At 44.2% G+C, this 20,296-nt stretch overlaps 1 protein-coding gene across 1 annotated transcript in view; it reads right to left on the bottom strand.

The window, feature by feature from the left end:
* ERCC3 (ERCC excision repair 3, TFIIH core complex helicase subunit) overlaps positions 1-20,296 on the bottom strand; it is an 86,976-nt gene that overhangs the window by 23,913 nt on the left and 42,767 nt on the right. Inside the window, 2 exon segments of the mRNA XM_029605133.1 lie at positions 681-799; positions 15,816-15,933. Of these exon segments, the coding sequence (XP_029460993.1) occupies positions 681-799; positions 15,816-15,933 (237 nt within the window).

Here is a 20,296-nt window from a genome sequence, read left to right as displayed (position 1 = left end):
CATTAGGATTTCTCGTCAATTACGACAAATCCTACTTCGTCCCATCTCAAACCTTGTCGTTCATTGGGGCAACAAAAGCAACAAAAGGTAAGTTGGCACATGTCGAGCCGCTTCGGGAGGAGGGGATTTTCGGTTTTTAGGTTTTCATGGGTTAAAGTTGGGATCCACTTCATGGTGCCTGTCATTTGAAATGACAGGTACCAGCGCACCCAGGATACTGTATAGGCGCTGTATTAAGCGCCTATACAGTAAAATGGGTTGCGCGGGGCCTAACGCTTCGCCTAACGCTTTGCAGACGCGGCTTGCATTTGCAAGCAATTTAAATAGAGTATCGAGCGGTATGTGATCAGAACAGTGCGTGGGCAAACGAGGGTGCACCCGGCACTGCCGCACTCTAACGTGGCCTTACTGTATCGACCCGTGAATTGGCTAAGTTTTAGTAAGATATTCAAAACTCAGCATTTAGCAGGATACAGTAACTTGCATATTATCAAGTTAAATGCCTTTGAATATCTATCCCATTATCTCTAATACTGTTTTAGCCTGCTATTAGTGCCATATACATCTGGAAGGCTAAGATTTATAGGGAGGTATCCGAATTGAGGACATTCCTTTCTGGAATAGTTCCAAAAATATAAATTTCAAAAATACTCAAAAAACATACTTGAGAGCATTTTTACCTTGAAGCTGTAGCCTTGATCAACTAGAAATCTCTGTCGTTTAGTGGAGTATGCCATTTCTTGAGTGTCTTGAGATACAAGAGAGTAGAAAAAAGCATTGTATTCTTCTGCTATCATTCCTAGGGACAAAGAAGAAGCATTTATATAGAGTTTGATATAGTAATTGATTAGCGAGCGGTGCATGTGTGCAAGACAGAAGAAACTTTCCTAGGTAGCGTCACACATTTGTTGGCTTTTTCCTATTTCTGGCCCCATCTCTCAATGCCTATCACCGGGGAAGTCGACCTTTCAAGGCAGCAAGAATTCCTGAACATCTCTATCTCAGCTCACTACTCAAGTGTATATCTGGTGATTCAAAATATTTTTTTTCTTTTTTTGTTGTAACAAGATGGAAGACTTTCTTCAGCACCACCCCAGGACAAGATCCCTGCTTCTCTTTTGGGCCCCAGACATGAAGCATCATTAGGAAAGAAAGACCAGAAAGTTGTAACAAATGGACCACAGTGGTTTTGACCAGTCAGTTTTCTCAGCTCCTTTGGGCTCCCACAGTTCTGGCACTACAAGTCTTCATCTGTAGCTACCTGGGGAATTTCTTCCTCTATTCTATTTTATATCCCCTTCCCCTTGTTTTAGTACAACCCTTGGCCCTGAACCCTGCCATCAGGGGCCATAACTCTGATCACTAGGTGCCTCCACCATGCAGCGACAGACTCCCTTTGCCCCGTCTCAGGGGCTGTGAACTCTGCAGCATTCACAGCCACAGAAGACCTAAACTGGCAATCTAACTCATGCCTTCCGCATGGCAGTGCGCAGCACTATCGCTGACTGCAGGTTTCTGATACGTCTGACCTGACCTGAAAGCACCAATGAGGTCTAGGTCTAGTACCAGCCTGAGAAGTGGAGGAGTGGATGTTTTATAATTACACCATTAAAAACTGATTTTTTGGGGTAATCTGATTCAGAGAATTTTTTTTGTAATTCAATTGAGGGGTCCCATTTACTTGAATGTCACAAATGTAAAAAGTTGGGAAACTACTGACCTGTAAAAACGGAGTCATTTAGCACTTTTCCTTTATTAAATAGCAGCACTGAAGGTAATGACTAATGGTAAGAAAACACCAGCATGCCAGGCTGAAACTATAGTAATTTTGCTTTAAATGTTTTATAGAATGCAATGTATCAACTAAAATAATGCTCTATCAGACAGTTTGATATAAAACTCTTTTATGCATCATATAATCCAACACCTCTTTTAGTAGCAAAGGAAGCCCAATCCAGTCCTGGAAAAGAGCCCCCTGCACACCAGCACAAAGTCGGATTACGATTCAGAATCCTCTGAAATGGTGACACAGTTGGGGCTACAAGAATTTGTCACCAACAGGGTAAGGGTCAGCCGGCTGAGAAGAGGCTGTGCTCTTTTCATTGTAAGAAGGGCTTTTGTTTTCAGGTTAAAGTTGTCACAGCGGACATGACAGCAACACAAGAAGATTTCATTCTAACTATTTTTAATTTATCAAATGAACGAGAAACAGGAGGGGCAAAGAAAAATTTGGTAGGTTGTTAGAAAATAAGAAAAACAAAATGCTGAATATCGAGAAAAGGCAAAATAATTTGTAATCATATATATATATATATATATATATATATATATATATAGCGCCTTGCATTTACACAGAAAAGCAAGGTTCACATACCAAAACAAACAGCACCCAAGCTTCAGCTAGCTCTTGCCCAACTTGGTAACTGGTTTTAAACTGCAACCATCATGGAATGCAATGAATTTCAAAAAGCACTGTAAGTGGAGCCAGCCCAATGGCTCAGTGACAGTGTTGTGTGCAGGCATATAGGAGACCAAGGTTTGATCGCCGTGTCCAGCAATCCAGCTGGAACTAACTCAAAGGCAGCAATTTTTAGCTCCTTGGGCAGGAGTCTCTGCCACTGCAAAATAGCCAAATTGGATGGCTAACTGTAAAACATGCATGTATGTGGGCATGTGGAAATCTATTTTGGTATTTTATAACCAGCTGGTAGATGTATGCAGGTTATAAAATACATGTAAATGTACCCAGCAACATGACACATATAAAAAAAAGCCACACAAATACATTATTACACTTATCCAGACAAGTTCCGAGTTATCCAAGTAAGTAGTGGCACTTATCTGGCTACGTCTTAAAATGCTACTTATCCAGCTAAGACTAAAAAGCACTACTTATCCGGCTATCTGACTTAGCTGGGTAAGTGGCATTTTAAGACTTCTTCAGCTAAGTAACGGCTTTCCTGCTACTTTGCCGGACAGTCAGAACTTGTCCGGATAAGAGATGATTTCAAGATTTAGTCAGATAAAATCATAATTTATCTGGATAAACAACACACAATTGCTATACTCATGTATTTTTGTGTCAAATCATAAAAATATACATGTTGAGATTTTACAGGCATAATTTCCACCCCTCCAAGTCAGCTTTTACACATGTAAGTCGGGAGATTTTCTAACATGTGCAAGGCAATGAAGTTACCAGTTTTATCAGTCTACCAGTTCATCTGAAGGTCATCAAGGCCCTCCTGGCTGTTGAGCCTGAACTCCCATTTTCCCCAGACCCCCTACCCAGTCAGCATTTCACTTTTAAGACGTTTACGATTACTTACTCTAGATATTGAGGAGTAAATACACGCAAGGAAGCTGCCAAATCTGCATGTATAAATTGCTTATAAAATAGCAACTTACATAAATGTTGGCCCCTCCTGGAAGGCCCCTGGCCCATCCCTTTTTTTTTTTATATGTACAAAATTTATTCGTGTACCCTTATTTATGCATGTATGTTGAGGTTTATAAAAAAAGCACATAATGAGTATATGCTATTTACACACACAACTCACTGAAAATTCACCTTTAAAATCATGCACAGACAGCAAGTTTCGGCAGAAGTCGCAGTCTGTGACCCCTGGCTGTGACGACTGGGCTAATCAGAAGGGCAGAAAAGGGATAAAGGGGTCATTGTGCATAAAGGCTCACTGCACTGCATCTTCTGCATAGACCTGTTCCAACTGAGCTGAAAACCCAAAGAAACAGGAAGAAACTGCTGGGACAGCAAAATAAAAGAATCACTCAAAGAAAGATGGAGGAGGAATTAAATGACTGCTCCAAGTAAATTGTCAGTAAGACACTGCCAGAGCTTAGGTAGGAGTGCTCAATGCAACACTGCCTCTCTTTTATTGTCAAATTACCTTGATAAAAGAAAACTCCAAATATACTGTACAATACTTCTTAAGTCACAGGGCAGATGTTAATTTTAAATGCTTCTTTAAATATGTTTTTACTTTTTCCTTATGAGCCTCTTCTGCTTTTTAATGGATGGCACACACTACGCGTTATATCCCAGAAACTGTATTAATCAATCAGATTCCACTTCCCTTACTGTCCATGCCAGACCAGATGAGCAGGATATATCCACCTGTCAGCAGATGGAGACAGAGAAAAAGCTCACAGCTGACTTTACAGGGGTCTGGTTCAGTATTTCTCTGTTTCCAGCAGATGGTGCAGCAGCAAAGAGGAGGCCATTTCTGGGAAGGCTATAGGCTCAGGTAAAGTCTTGGGGGTGTTCTGGTGACGTCCAGTTAGGACTGCTTCTTTCTTCCCCCTGGAGAGCTGAGTCAGATGGGGTCTAAGTCCCCATGTCTATTGGTCAAGTACAGGTGGTCCCTTGGGACTTTGCTCCCTTGGTGGGTTCCTGCAGCAGAAGCTACTGACAGCAACTCTCCCCTCTACTCTTGGAGAGCAATGGGGAGGCAGTAAAGTTTTGGAGAAGAAAAAGGCTTGAAGCATGTCCTCTTTCTGCAGATCTGGACTCTGTCATGGGTGTTTGAGGTGTTCACCCTTTCCTCTCCGACCCTCTGCTTGCTAATTTCTGTGAAAAAAAAATAAGGTGCTGCACTTCTGCAGGTAAGTCATGGCAGTTGATGCATTATGCTGGCTTCTGAGTAGGTAGGTAAGATCCGCAGAGATTTGGCACCCTGCCAAAAGCAAAACTCTATGGGAGCCCCAAACTGAGCTCTGGCTCCTATGGGGAAAGTAGTGCTGTAGTGAAAATAGAACAGAGCTTGTTAGCACTCATGCCAAAAATAAATAAGACAAGCATACCAGGCTTTTTACCTCCCTCTTCCCTCCGATGACAATGGTGAAGTTCTGGGGGGGGGGGGGTGGTATTTTTTTTTCCTTGGGCATGGGAAGCCCTCTCCTGTCTAAAAAAGAATGTGGCCTTATGGCCCTGAACTTCTAGGACTCAGGCTTTACTCCCGGTGTCCAGTTTCCATCTCTACCCTGAGAATGATCTGATCTGCAATTTTTAGGTTCCAGGACAATGGATCTGAATGTTGTACCTTGTGCACACACACATGCATCTCAATCAATTCACATGCCTTTCAGGGTGATATCCAGTTGTCCAAGGTGCTACTCTCCCTCTTTCTAGGGAGGTTAGAAGGAGCCTGAGCAGATGTCTCCTGCAGGGAATGGATAAGGAATCTCTCTCATGGTTATTTCGTGCCATGGGCATTGGCCTAGCTGAAGCAGACACAGGAGTCTTAAAAGAGAACCAACGGGTACAGCTCTAAGCCAAGGGTCTGAGCCAGATGTCTAGTGCTCCAGAAATCCTGGCCTCTATTTTGGGAGAAGGCAACCCTGATGGGAGCAGTCAATGCAACACCATTAGCAGATGCGAACAAACAGCGGGAATCTAGTAGCCCTCAGATACCCTAAGTGAATTAGATTTGGTCTGGGAATAAGTTCCACTACAGGAGCCAACAGCAGCTCACAAGGATGTCACTGTCAGCATACAGATGAATTACAAATGTATGTTTTGAGTTGACACTCTTGAGACCCTGACATATAAGGGGTGGCAAAATGGGCCTTTCCCCTTCGAGGGAGCAGGTAGGGCATTTTTGTGAGTGGATTTCAGATCAGTCTGGCAAAGATCCAAGACTAACAAGATTCTTCAGCCAAAACTGGAAAGTAGGAGCCATGGGTTTGGCTATCTTGGTATCTGCTTGTACATGGGTTCCTGTCTGGATCCAGACATTCCCTAGACCAAATTCTGAAGTGTACAAGCATGGATGTCCCTTTACCTTTTTCCCCATTCAGAGGAATACTTCTATTCTCTTTTGCAACCTTGGCTGTTAAAAGAAATAGGCTACACAGCAAGGATACTTAGTGTCAGATTACAGCCTTTGATGGTGTGAACGTGAACCATGTAGTGGACATGACAGAGTTTGGAGCCTCTGCAAGTTCAGTTTATGGAAGAGACAATATGTCCTTTGAGGAATCCACTCCTTCAGTCTTGTCCTTCCAGAGGAGAATGGGATGAAAACATAATCCACAATTCTCCCAGAGGGCAGAGACTGGCTCTGGCTTGTTACAAGGGACAGTCATAGAAGCTCTCTTGCTACTCTCTCACAGGAGATACTGGCTTCCAGGAAGTCAAACATACAAGTTCTCCACTAAGGGATGTCTCCTCCACTTGGAACCCAAGCTCAATAGTCAAAGGATCTGGCCTCTCTTCCTCTCAACCAAGTCTTATTGTTGAAGTTGGTCTCCTTAGTGGCCTTCAGTACATTTAAAGGAAAGGATCTCTCTGCACCCATTACTCTCCCTCTTCTGAGGGTACTGTTTCACTTCTGTCAGAATCAGGCTTCTCTCACTTATGATGTTTGCAGATGACCAGTTTCTTCTGAATGTCAAATAGGTCTTCTGGCTATTGATGTGTCCTGTTAAGGTACAGTTGTTTCTAAGACATCAATTTGAGGAGGAATTAAGGAGATGAGCACTTCAGCCCACTCTAGCAGGATTTTGCAGATCCCAGAGGGCTGGTGAGCTTGCTCGGTGAAGAGTCATTGCAGGCAGAATCAGAATTTGTCTTTCCAAAGGATAAGGTAGGGAAGCGTCATATCCTCCATTGCATACCTGCTTTAAGCACCTCAGGGTGGGGGTGCAAGCCAAGAGAAGGTATGCCTCAGGCACATGAGTCTTAAGAGCTATTGTGACTTACTTATGCTGGTATGGGTAGAGCTTGGGTACGTCCCACTCGTTTAGATTGGTCAGGCATGAACAATAAGGAGGGTGAAATTTAAAAAGATAATTTCCTTTCCTTTAATCCTGCCAGACCTTTAAAGAACCCACTCCGGGAGCCGCAGCAATCAAGAACTCTCAGCTGGATAAGTTAACAGTGAATATGCTGTTGCTTACTCAATGTAGTTGACTTAATCGTGCCCTTGGTGAAGGGATTATCTAATTCCTGGGTTAAAGTTTTTTTTTCACTGCACTGTGGTGTCAGTTTGGAAACCAAAACAATTGCCTTCAATTGTCTTAGCTTTGTCATTGGATACTGAAGTGCTGAAGGTTGCACCAGACCCCAATAAGGAGAGTGAAGTCAATTTTAAGCTTCTTTTCGGTCTCCATCTACTGGCAACATACTCATCTGGTCCAGACTGGCAGAACAAAAGGAAAGGTCATTAATAGCTTAAATTTCACCTTGTGCTGCATAATCCAAAACACTTCCACAAATGTAGACTGCAGAAGAGCAACTTAAAGAAATGGAAAAACTACACAGGAAGATTTGAACAGAGTCAGATTGAGTATTACTGCACACTGTGTATGCATCTCAAAACCCACATCTCTTCCTGCGAGCTGTATATGGAGCTTTCAACACTGGATGGGGTACACACAAGGCGTCACACAACCTCGTCAACTCTAGCAATGCTTCCTTAAAAACTAAGGCCAAAATGTTTTATTTCTATAAAAATATATATAATAAAGCAGGGGTACACACAAAGAATTACATTACAACTGAATTTAGTGAACAAACATCCGTCTGTTACTGTTCTTTAAAAAATGTAAATTGCTTTAAAGCAGGTCTCTCCTCTAATTAGGCCTGCTTTGCCTTTAAAAGACATGGCTAAGGGTTGCCAGCAAAGGCCAGAAAGGGGCACATTCAAAAATATATCCTTGCTATTTACTTTTGTCTAATATTCCCATGCTGGTGGGAGCAGCTCACATAAATCACTTCGAGTCTCCGCTATGGAGAATGAGGCAGTATATAAGTGTAAATATAGAATAGAATATGACCCAGGGACCAGAAAGCTGCAAGACTCCTTACAGGAAACTAATCCAGAATGCCATGGGCATTTGAATCCTTGCATCAATCTCTTGCTGGCAATTTGCAAATGAACTGATGGCTCCTGCTCCCCCCAGTGAGGGAATAATAAAATAAAGTTAGATTTATTTCTCAATGTGCCCCCTTCCTGGTTTTCCCCTGATCCCTTTTGTCTTTTCTTTTAAAGGTCAAGGGGGTGGAGTGGGTAGGGGGATCAGCAGAGAGCTCCTTCCTGTAATGGTTTGTGTTCATATTATAAACAGGTGAGGCCAGGATAGCTGCACTATTTCTTCACTGTTCTACTGCAATCAGCACAGCTCTTTAAAGTCCATTACTGTTATTGAGTGATTCCAATAAAAAAGTCTCGCCTGTATCTTGTTTGCAGACTCTTATTTCTATAAATTCAAGTGGACTGCCATGGTAACCGCAATACATTGCATAAAGTAGTTAGAAAATCTGTGCGCCCCACTAGGAGGATCTTTCTGAAACTGGCTTAAGTTCCTCTCTGAAGAAGGTGAAATTACTTTTTACCTGATAAATTCCTTTCCTCTAGGGCAGGCAGGCCAGTCCACACAAGTGGGTGATGCACTCCAACCAGCAGATGGAGACTGAGCTCACGACACGCTGATGTCACTCTCATATAGCCCTGTATAGACATCAGCCTGCCAGTATTTCTGCAAAAACCAACTGTGGACAACTAAACAAACAAACTTTAACAATCAGTTCAAACTTTTGTTTTTGGTCATCCCGAAGAACTGGAAGTACTGGACTCAGCAGGAAGAACATAAGAAAAAAGTAAAAAAAACAACCCCCCCCCCCAGTAAGAACATCTATCCTGCAGAAGGCAGACACTTACCAGGTCCTGCAGTGACCCAGAAATTCTCAGTAGTCCTTGCTCTGTCTGTCTTCGACAAAACTCCTGACAAGGACCAAAGAAAACAGGATAGGCCAGAGAGTAGCAAGGCAGGCCAGAGCAGGAGTGTGGACTGGTCTGCCTGTCCTAGAGGCAGAGGAAATTATCAGATAAGAAGTAATTTCACCTTCCTCTCCATTCAGGCAGTCCAGTCCACACAAGTGGGATGAACCAAAGCTACACCCCGGAAGGGTGGGAGGCTGCCTGCGCTCCCATCAGAAACGCCCTGGCAAAAGACACGTCTTCTCTTGCTGCCTTACCTAAACAATAATGCCCAGCAAAAGTATGCAAAGAAGACCATGTCACTGCTCAACAGATCTCCACTGGAGAGTTCAATCGCAATTCTGTCCAAGACATCGCCTGTTCTCTGGTAGAATAAGCCTTAACTTGCTTAGGCAAAAGCTTCCCCGCATTCACATAGGCCACCGTGGTGCGTGAAGCCATTTCCCCCTTCTTTACATCTCCATGAAGGAGAAAACGATGAAAGGTTTTGTGAAACTCTGTAACCTTATGATACCACAACAGATGCCACCACACATCCAGAGATTGCAAAAGCTCAAATTCTTGCGCATGCAAACACCAATCCAAAGATGGTAATGAAATGGACTGATTTAAGTGAAATTCAAAACCATCTTCAGCAAAAAGGCAGGCACAGTCCTAATCTGCACCCTGTTGGGGTAATGACCAAGAAGGTCTCTCAAAATAGAGCCTGCAGTTCCAAAGTCTACCTCGCTAAACATATTACGACCAGGAACACTGTCTTCATGGTCAGCAAGCACAAGGAAAGCTGCCAAAGCTGATGAATGGTGGGACCCATCAAAAAAAAAGACAGCACCAGATTAAGATCCCAAAAGGGGCACCGGTATATGTAATGACAGCTGAATATGCTTCACTCCTCTCAAATCTGGAGACATCTGGATATGAAGAAAGAGGTCTCCCCTGCATATGACCCTTATAACACACCAACACCACCACTTGCACCTTCAGTGTATTCAGGACCACCCCCTTAACCAGACCTTCCTGTAGAAATTACAAGATTAAGGGAACCAATGCTTTCAAGGGGAGACAAGACCGACCCAGGCACATTCTCAAAGTTCTCCAGACCTGCATGTAGGCCAATAAAGCAGAACATTTGTGAGCTCTCAACAAGGTGCTCACCTCCACCAACGAATAACCATGCTTCAAGAGTCAAGCCCTCTCAAAGACCAAACCGCAAGACAAAATTGACCTGGATTTTTGTGAAGGACTTTACCCTGATGCAGTAGATCCTTGCGCAGCGGCAATTTCAACGGCTTGTCTACCCTCAGATACCGAAGATCCACGTATCCTGGCCTTCGCGGCCAATTCAGGGCCACCATCAGCACTAAGCCTGGATGCTGTGTAATCTTCTGCAGCAACCTGCTGATCATGGGCCATGGAGGAAACACAGAGCAACTCGTCTCGTGGCCATGTTTGAATGAGCACATTGATTCTGAGCACTTGCATGTCCCATTTGCAACTGTAAAAACAATGCGCATTCGTGCAGCTTGCATCAGGTCCATGAACGGCTACCTCCATCAAGCAATGATAAGTTGATCATGCACCAGCTCCCCTTCTCCTGGGTCCAAGGTGTGGCAGCTGAGATAATAGGCCTGAACATTATCTACTCCTGCTACATGCAAGGCCAACAGCGATTGAAAATGCTGCTCTGCCCTTGGCAGTAGGATATCCATTGCCAGAGAGACCTGTTGCCTCAGAGTTCACCATTGATGGTTGATGTAGGACACCTGTATGGCACTGTCAGACATCGCTTTCCCTGTTCTCCGGGTCAGCTGGCCTGCAGACTCCAAGAATGCCAAATCAAATCACATGAGCCTCCAAGTCAATTGATGGACCAACCCATCTCCTCGGGAGATCACTGCCCCTATGCCACTAACTCCTGGCAGTGGGCTCCCCAGCCTTGGAGACTCTTCTGTCTTGACCACTATCCAATCGGGAACTTCCAAGTCCACCCGACTGCTGAGATCTCTTTGCATCCATCAGAGCAACTTCTGTTTCACCTCCAGCGGCAAGAACAGCTGTACACTGTACTCCTGGGACTGAGAACTCCACTGAGCAAAACACAACTTTTGAAGTGGGCGCCAAAGAGCCCAATGCCTGCAAGTATGTCCACACTATTGCACAGTCTGTTGCCCACAGGGCCCAGATTTGCTCCCAGAGCTTCTGGATATGCTGTTCCAGGGAAAAATACCTTGCCCAGAGCCGTACTGAACTAGAATCCTAAACACTCCAGAATCTGGGAGGGTTATAATATGCTTTTGGCCAGATGTACCACTCATTCCAACTGCTGAACACATAGATAAACATAGTTTAATGAGACAAAGCCAACATGGATTTAGCTGAGGAAATCTTGCCTCACATTTGCTACATTTTTTTTGATGGCATAAACAAACATGTGAATAAATGTGAGCCAGTTCATATATTGTATCTGGATTTCCAAAAAGCTTTTGACAAAGTCCTTCAAGAGAGACTTCTTAGCAAATTAAAAAATCATGGGATAGGGGGCAGTGTCCTATTGTGGAATGCCAACTGGTTAAAAGAAAGAAAACACACAGAGTAAATTTTCCTAATGGAAAAAAGGTAAATAGTGGAGCGCCCCAGGAATCTGTTCTGGGACCACTGCTTTTTAATATATTTATAAATGACCTGGAAATGGGATCAAGTTTGCCAAAGACACAAAATTAATCAAGTTGTTAAATCACAAGAGGATTGTGAGAAATTGCAAGAGGACGTTGCAAAACTGGGAGACTGGGTGTGCGAATGGCAAATGAAATTTAATGTGGACAAATACAAAGTGATGCACTTAGGGAAGAGTGACCCAAATTATGGCTACATAATGCAAGGTTTCACATTAGGAGGCATCACTAAGGAAAAAGATCTAGGAATCATTGTTGAAAATATGTTGAAATGTTCTGCTCAGTGTGCAGCAGCAGCCAAAAAAGCAAACAGAATGCTAGGGATTATTAGGAAAGGACTGGAGAATAAAACAGAGAATATCATAATGTCTCTGTATCACTGCATGGTGTGACCTCATCTTAAGAGTATTGTGTGCAGTTCTGGTCACCACATCTCAAAAAAAAAGACATAGCAGAATTAGAAAAGGTACAGAGAAGGGCAACTAAAATGATAAAGAGATGTAATAATTCCCCTATGAAGAAATGCTAAAGAGGTTAGGACTCTTCAGCTTGCTATCACTGAAGCTACTCCACGAGCCGCTATACCTGCTAAATCAAGCTCACATCAGCCAGGAAAGCATCCCCTGGCTCTAAATAAGGGCCACTCTCTCCCAGCACTTCCTGAGTGAAACACAAACTGGCCCACGCTATCATGCAATAAGCAAGCGGATGATCTGTATTTTCATGGCCACTGCCTCAAAGGCCTGTTTCAGTACAGCCTGGGCATCCTTCAAAGCCACTCCAAATTCCATCGGGATGCTGGTCCTTTTAGTTACTGAGTACAACAGCACATCCATCTTCGGAAAACAAAACTGTTCCTCGCCTTAGGGCCCATAGGGAAAATATCCACCAAGGACTAACCTTTAAAATTAGCCTCTTGAGCACTCCAGTTCTTGCACCGCTTCGTGGATAGGGGAAAAAAACCAAACCAGAATGCCTTCCTCAAGCTGGCCATAATAGGATCTTTCTGGTGTGTTCTAGTCAGATCCGGAGCTGCTTCATCACACCCCAGTACCTTTAGTGTCTGAAATATCAGCCCAGACAACCCAGCCTGACGAAACAGCCATAGCCCAGTTCGATGCGGCTCAATATCCGGGGGAATTTCACCATCCCCCAACACTACGTCTCCAGCATCTGCAGTAGAGGAGCCAGACTCTTCGAAGGAGTCCTCAGACTCCTTCTTCTACCCCCCCCCCCCCCCCCCCCAATTCTCCCTTTGTCCCTTCCGCTGCTTAGATCACCTGGAAAGAGAAGAGGGAGGGGCTGAGCGCTTTCCAATCACAAAGAGTGACTTCAGGCTAGACCCTCCAGAAAACACGAGCATGGCCCCCTCCTGCTCTGCAAAAAGACTGAAGCCCTTTAAAAACAAATTCTATCCATGAAAGGGACAAAAGATCCATACCCAGCAGCAATGAGGTGGACAAGAATCTCGAACCCAGGAGGAATAGGCATTAGCTGAGGAGGGGCGAGCTCCTCTCCTGCCAGGGGAGGATCAGCTGACCCTGGGAGGCAGCCTCCACTAGCTCATGCATCTGTGAATGTGAACCCCCACAGGGGTAAATTCACCTGGAGGCACCTCCCCCCTGTGCTTCCAAACACTTCTTGCACAAGCTGAGGGCCAATTTCGGGCTCACCGCTCATGTGGCAGGCTACACAAATCAGTAGTCGTTTCCTGCACTGACCGTCAGGCGCCATGTTGATTCTGCCACACGCGGATAGCCTGTGTCTGAAATGGTGCTCGTTGCACTGTCCCTGCTCTATCTACAGCGCTCTTAGGCTACTGCTCTGATCTCCCCCACCGGAGGCTAAATCTCTCGGGCTTTGATGGCTTTTTCATTCCCCCCCCCCCAAATCAACTTTGTTGGCCACCCGTGCACCAGAAGCGTTTCCCCCGCTTGCCTGGCACCCACGGGTCCCAACCAGAGAAGGGGAAAGGAGATAGGCAGCGAGTAAAAGCAGGGGTAAGAGGAGAGCTGAGCCCAAGGCTGCAAAAGGACAAGGGTTAGAAGCCTTCATCTTTCATCATCGGTCAAATTTGGAAACTCCAGAGGACATTCAAACTGAGGAAGACCTCGCTATCACCTCAGCGCCCTGTCATCCAACCTGCCCCACGCCTGGCAGGCCTCCGTATGCATGTACACCTTCTGCTGGAGATGGAGACTGACTGTGCAGGGCCATAGGAGTGAAATCAACGAGTCCGTGATCCCCATCTCCATTTGTATGGACTGGTCTGCCTGAATGAAGAGCAAACCATCATTCAAAAAAGTAAACTGGATTTAAAGCTTTTTATTTTACAGACAGCCTGATTTCTTCTATCTCTCAGGATTTAATTTTCTAGGAGATTTTCAATTCTATTTAGTATTTTTAAGTAGATTCTCAATTTTGAAGTTCAGGGAAAGAAGAGGATCAGTAAAATTCATGGTCAAAAGAGTATCAGTTGAATGGAAGCTGACAGTGATGGAACATTGCATGCCAAATAAGTTAAGATTGCAGAAAGGGAAGAGAGAAAAAAAAGCAAAATCCTTGAGGGCTATGGTAAAAACTTTCAAAGCCCCAGAAAATTCAACCAAAACCTCAAGACCTGGCTTTTCAAACAGGCATACACTCTTGATCTCCATGCACCTCTCCCCCTCCCGGCAATCACTCAAGATAGCAGACATCCTGGCACTTAAATATCAACCCCCCCCCCCCCTCAATATAAGTTCCCTGGTAATACCCTCCCCAGTTAGTTCACCCAATTTCTCTCTGTTAAAGCATTGCCTTTAACTTATTTTTGATCTGTACTTATTCTCATCATGTAGTCTCTGTTAATTTATTAATTTTTACTATACAGTTCCTGTTAATTCATGGATAGAAAGGGATCCTCTCCTCCTCCCTTAGGCCCCTTTGGGACCTCTTCTTCCCATGTGGATTTGCAGAAACCGCTGGAGTAAAAAAAAGAGACCTCCCCCAGTTTGTGGGGACCCCTGCCCTTTGCAAAAGGCCTGCAAGCCTGGGAAAAACTTGATCGAGGAAAGAGAAACCGCCTCTGTTCATGGGGCAGGCAGCACTGGAATGGCTGGGTGAAGGGGGAAACCCCCGTTCCTGCCTGTGTGATGGCAGAGGAGGAAGTCTGGACTCCTGACCAAGGCCTTCCCACTCTAATATCTAATATGACTGGAGGGGGGTCATCCCTGATTCTGCTGACCTAGAACCCCCGCTGTCAGAACTCACAGTTTGGCATTTCCCCCTGGCTGCGGAGCACTCTTTGCATTGTCTCTGTGCACTTCCAGGCAGAACAAAAGGAAGTCTGCACAGTGCTCAGCCTGTGCAACTGCTAAATCAGGGTCCCCAGTATCCACTGAGCAGCCCTCACAACAAGCAGTTCTCTCCGTCTGCACTCGAGAGTATCGCGGCGCTTTGTTTTTTTATTGCTCTGTTAGAGTGCTGTGAAAAGGTTTTCCTATGAAGCTATTACTGCACAACGAAATTACTGTAAAACTATTCAAGGTTGCTGACATGACAGAATATGCTGAAATGCTAAAATGTAGGCCAGAAGTCAAAAAGTATGTCTAGGTCAACCTTAAGTTTTGTTCCTGCCTTTTGAGCTCAATTTACAAGAAATTACATGACTTACAGGTATCCCAACCTCATTAACATATAAAATAAAATTATATTACCACCTTATTAAGAGGATGTTGTGGTAATGTCAACCGATTACAAAAATGTTATACTAGCTTATTGGTGTGTATTTAATCTATTATGTAAACAATGCTCTGGAAGACTGCTTTTGAATTGCCTTGCTAGTAATCTCACTCTCCTGGAATATTCCATACTTTAATCTGAATAAAGATCTTTCTTTAAAATGCCAGTATTAAATGTTTCTTTTGGTAACCCACAACATTTCCCTGAAGCAGATAATCAACAAATTGAAAGGAACAGCAGTCTCCAACGGGCCAAGAGAATACAAAGACTGTTTTAGGAAGGCAGGGGATAGGGAAGAGCAAGAGACAGAAAACAGACAACCTTACGCTCCTGGAAGCTCTTCCGAAATCTGCCTGCTCCACAGAGGGGATCTCAACATCACCTCTGGAGTCCCCCAACCACTCAGGCAGGGCCCTGCTCAACTGAGGGAGGGAGGCTTAGCTGTCACCTCAAGAGCCGAACACCGCATTTCAGTCAGCTAGGCCTAAGTCCACAGACCAGTAACACACGTCAGCATATAGGAGTATATAAGAGGTGACATCGGTGAGCTTCTTGACCCCGGTCTCCATTAGCTGGCTGGTATGCATAACCTATTTGTAGGGACTGTCCTGACAGGATGAAGAGGGAATAGATTATTATTTAGAAATTAGCAGATGACCTTGCATAACACACACATTACCTTTCTTTGCTCTCAGAACTCTCCCCAGTCTCTGAGCCTCTTGTCTCCGAGACCCGCCATGGGAGGAAATCTGAATTAGAACATTGGCTTCTGGCAGGTCAAAAGATGTGTCGCCCACCTACAAAGAAAAGACATCCCTTAGCAACACGCAGTTATCTGGAAAATTAATAAAACCCCTAGACCTCAGTACAACCACTCTGAACAGAAACCGCACCCTTGCTCAGAGGAAAGGGCCGAAGAAATCACCTTTTAGGCTCAACAGTTGCAACTATTACGAAAATACTGTTTTCACTTTCCTTCATATGGTGATTTAAGTTGCCTACCGTATTCTTCTTGTGGACTAGACTGTACAATTATGTGCAAAAGTGTAGGCATCCTGGTCAAATTGTTTCAATGAATCTCTACGTGGTCATAGGCATCACTATGGAGTGGCAAATACCACCCTCCCCCCCCCCCCCCCCAAAAAAAATAGCTGCCATCCCAGTTTCAGACATCGAATCAGTGGGGATAACCCAAACCCCTGCCTGATGCACCGATTTTGATGCTTGCCATGGTCACCAATCCTTCTCCTAAGTGCCTCCCCCACCGACCTTATGAGCCTGCAACAGGACCAGCATTTAAGTGAACGTCATCTCTTGCAGCAGTGAGCTGGTCTCACCGGTCCTATTACAAGATGGCCCGGTGGCAGCGGGAGATGACATCTGCTTAAATGCTGTCTACTATTTCCTGGAAGAGAGAAAGTGATGGGGGACTCATGGGGAGGAGGCAGAAACTGATGGGGGTCTAATAGGGAAGGGAGAGGAAAGAGAAAATGGTGGGGAGATAATCTTGTGAGCCAGCAGGAGGGGAAACCGCCTTGAAAGGGACAGGATGAGAAGGGGGGGGAGAAAGTCAAGAGGGTGAGGCGGGGTAAGAAAGAGGGAACAGCCTCTCCAGCAGTGGTTCTCAATCCAGGCCTTGGAGACCACCTGAGAAGTTAGGTTTTCAGATCTGAAATGAATATGTTTGCATATTAGGAATAACCTGAAAAACCAAACGGGCCAAGCAGTCCCCGAGGAATGAATTGAGAACTACTGCTCTATAGGGAGGGAAAGGGTCGACTGCATCTGGGAGGAGAGAGTGAGAAGACTGGAAGAGGCTCATGGGACGGAGTGAGGAGGGCGAATGCGTCTCGAGGGAAGGATGGAGAATTGGTGTGAAGGATCTGGAGGGGAGAGGCAGTATATGGAGATGACTGTGAGGGGTAAGAGAGGCGGGGGGGGGGGGGTGGGGGGGGGGGTGAGTGTGTGGAAATGGGTCTGAGGGGGAATGGACAGCTTGATAGGGAGTAAGATAAAGAAAATAAAGTCTGAGTGACCGTACAGGAGATGGAGCAGGTGAGGAAATGGAGGTAGAGGATGGCTGAAGAGGGAGGTGAATAAAAAGGGAGGATGAAAGACAGCAGGGGGAATGGGATATGGAAAGCTGGTAAGTAGGCGAGAAGAGGAAACTTGTGGATAGCAGGTGTGAGAAGGGGAGAATGGGGGGCAAAATCTAGTTATGAGTGGGTAGAGAGGCAGAGAAGAGAGGAAACAAAGATCAATGTCTGAGACAGATGCAGAGAAAAGGAAGGGAAGAGGATGAGAGGAGAGAAGAAATGAAAAATGTATAAGAAACCCTGGAAAAGACCAACAACAAAGTAGGAGAGAGAGAGATTAGGACCAACCCAGTTAGGAAAAATGCCCAAAAGTAGAAAAGAAAAAAAAAAAGCAATCTCTATTTTTAGAGCTTGAAATATGTCAGCTTTGGGAAATGCATACGGTATATATATATATATTTTTTTTTGTATTTTGCAAAGTTCAGAAGGAAATACATTTCTGTTTCTCTTTCTCCAGGGTTGCACTGCTCAGTCTGGATTTTTGTCTCTCATTTCAGGTTTTGTCTGCATGTTTCTTACTAATTCGTGAGCCTTTATTTTGTATTATTTTTATAGTTACATGAATTATATTCCACCTTTCAGGCAGCTGAAAGTGGATTACAATCAGGTTCTGCAGATATTAGGTGAGTGGTCTGTCCATGCTCTGCATGGGTGATCAAGGTAAGGGATTCTGCTCGTGTGCAGTTCCTGATTATTTATTTAACCTTTTTTATATACCGAAACTTTCGTAACAACTTCAAGCCAGTTTACAGTTTTCTAAAACAATTCATAATAATTCCTAAAATAGTTCTCCAAAAGCATAATTAGGGCTCTCTAGCAATCCCGGTTGTTCTGTTTGTCCAATAGTAGGTGTATTGGTATTCTTGGGCCCAGTGTAATCTTTATAGTGCTGCCTTTTCAAAGGTTATTGCTACTGAAAGCATTTTTTGTGCATATAAAACATTTTTATACAGATAACCTGATTTGTGCACATAAATCATGTTTTGCTGTGCACTATGTCTTTTCTTTGCACACATTATCTGGTTTTTTATGCATTTTTTTAACTCCCAATTTATTAGCATACCATTAGCTTACTGTATCAGCAGTCAAAAAAAAAATGAGCTTGTGTGTTAAAGTGTGCGCTGGATTTCAGCACAGAATTTTAACATTCAGCTTTTAAATCAGCCTCAGTATTTGATTAACAGAAGACCTAACGAGTCAATAAGGCTGAAAACGTTAAAAAAAAAAAAAAAAAAACCACACATAAACCAATCATGAATCAACTAGAAGGGTCTCCCATACTTTTGTATGTGCCCTTTTCGATCTATTAAAATCAGTAAATAAATAGTAATGTTGCATTAAATATTGCAGAAAGGTGTTGTGCTTAACTCTGTGTCAGCGTTTATTCGCTTAGATTCATTGAAATGTACAATTTGAGCAGGGGTGCCTGTATTTTTGCACACAGATGTATATGGGCTGAGATCTCTTTACATACATATATGATGGCTGTAGCACAGCACTGCAGGAGATCTATGCTTGAATCTCCTGAGGAGGGGGGGGAAGGATGACCTCAGCCAGCAAGGGAGACCACAAGATGGACAATGGGAAAAAGGAAGAAAAGGCCTTCAAATAAATCCCTGGCTTTTTCACAAAACACTACTGGTCACCTATGACTGCTACTTAATATTTCTATAGTGCTACTCGATGTCGCAGTGCTGTACACACACACACACACACACACACGAGACGTTCCCTGCTCAGGAGATCTTACAATCTAATCTGCTTTAGGAGGGCTCCCGGTTTTATGCCGTCTTTCATTCCCTGCCCCATATGTTTTCCCCTTAGAATAGTGTGAATCACCACTTCTTTGGATGACTCAGAACCTGACGCAGCCCCTCCTGCACGACATTCTATTCTTATGGCTGCATCTTGTCTTATGATTCATCAGAAATTGCCAAAAAACAAGATTTAGACAAAATGATAACTAAAACCCTACGCTGTTCCACATATATTTCTTCATTGTTGGCTCTCTGTAGACATCAACCAATTAACCGGCTTCTTAAAATAAGAGAAACAATTTGGGTTTTTTTGTACTGTGTTTTAATGACTAATTTGTTACAGTTTTGTTTTTCTGGCCATGCCTTCTCTCTCTCTATCGTTTCCTTCCCTTGCACCAACGCACATCTAATTTTAAACCAAACTAAAATAGGAAAACAATGGCTGAAATATAAGCCGGGCCCTAGCAGAAAATTCAATGCAGCCAGCAGCCTCCGATGCCTCCTCAGCCAGGACACCTTGGATTCCTCCTTCACCTGAGCCCAGGAGGCACCGCCACTTCTAACCTTGCTGGGCCTCAGGGGTGGATGCTGCTGCCTCCTCCCCTACCCATGCGGGATGTGCCGCTGATTCCTGCACGGCCTAGGGGAAATGCCGATGCCTCTCCAGCACCGGACAAAGCAGACACTGGTAGAATGAGCCAGGATCAAGGCTGCAAACATGAAGACTAAAAAGTTTGGAAAACAAATTTTTTGCAGAAATCCCTGTCTTCTGTTAGGGCCTATCCGCTACATAAAGAAACAAACATGAATTCTGCTGCTCTCTGCCCTTAAAGTAGCCTGCACTGGTGCAAAGCACATGGGCACTTTGGACCTTACAGCTAATATTCCGAGGGAAGCAGCATGAGTAGGTCCACAAGGTATACAGGCACACGTTGCACCTCCTCGTTCTGTGAGCAGCAAAAAATAGGCTAAACACTATGTATACATTTAAAAATCACGCACTTCACATCTTTGGAATGCCTCTTTATAATCCAGCTAAATGTGCGGGGCTTGGGAAATCCCAAATGCACTTTTAGTGGGTCTGAGGGAGGGCAACTTTCCACCAGGGCAGTCTAGCCAGGTGTCTACTTACTTACTCACCTAAATGCCTTTGAAAATTGTCCTAAAAATGGAGGATCAAGAGCCCGATTTCTTGGCCCTGCAGTCAGTTCCTTTAATATGATGGCAGAAAAAGACCGTGTGGCCCATCCAGTCTGCCCATTCATCCAATTAATTTAGCATTATAATTCCCACCACTTCCTTAGAGA

This window comes from Rhinatrema bivittatum, chromosome 6 (assembly GCF_901001135.1).
Source record: "Rhinatrema bivittatum chromosome 6, aRhiBiv1.1, whole genome shotgun sequence".
Classification (NCBI taxonomy): Eukaryota; Metazoa; Chordata; class Amphibia; order Gymnophiona; family Rhinatrematidae; genus Rhinatrema; species Rhinatrema bivittatum.
The sequence above is the reverse complement of the archived record's forward strand: the minus strand, read 5'-3'. Positions and strand labels throughout refer to the sequence as shown.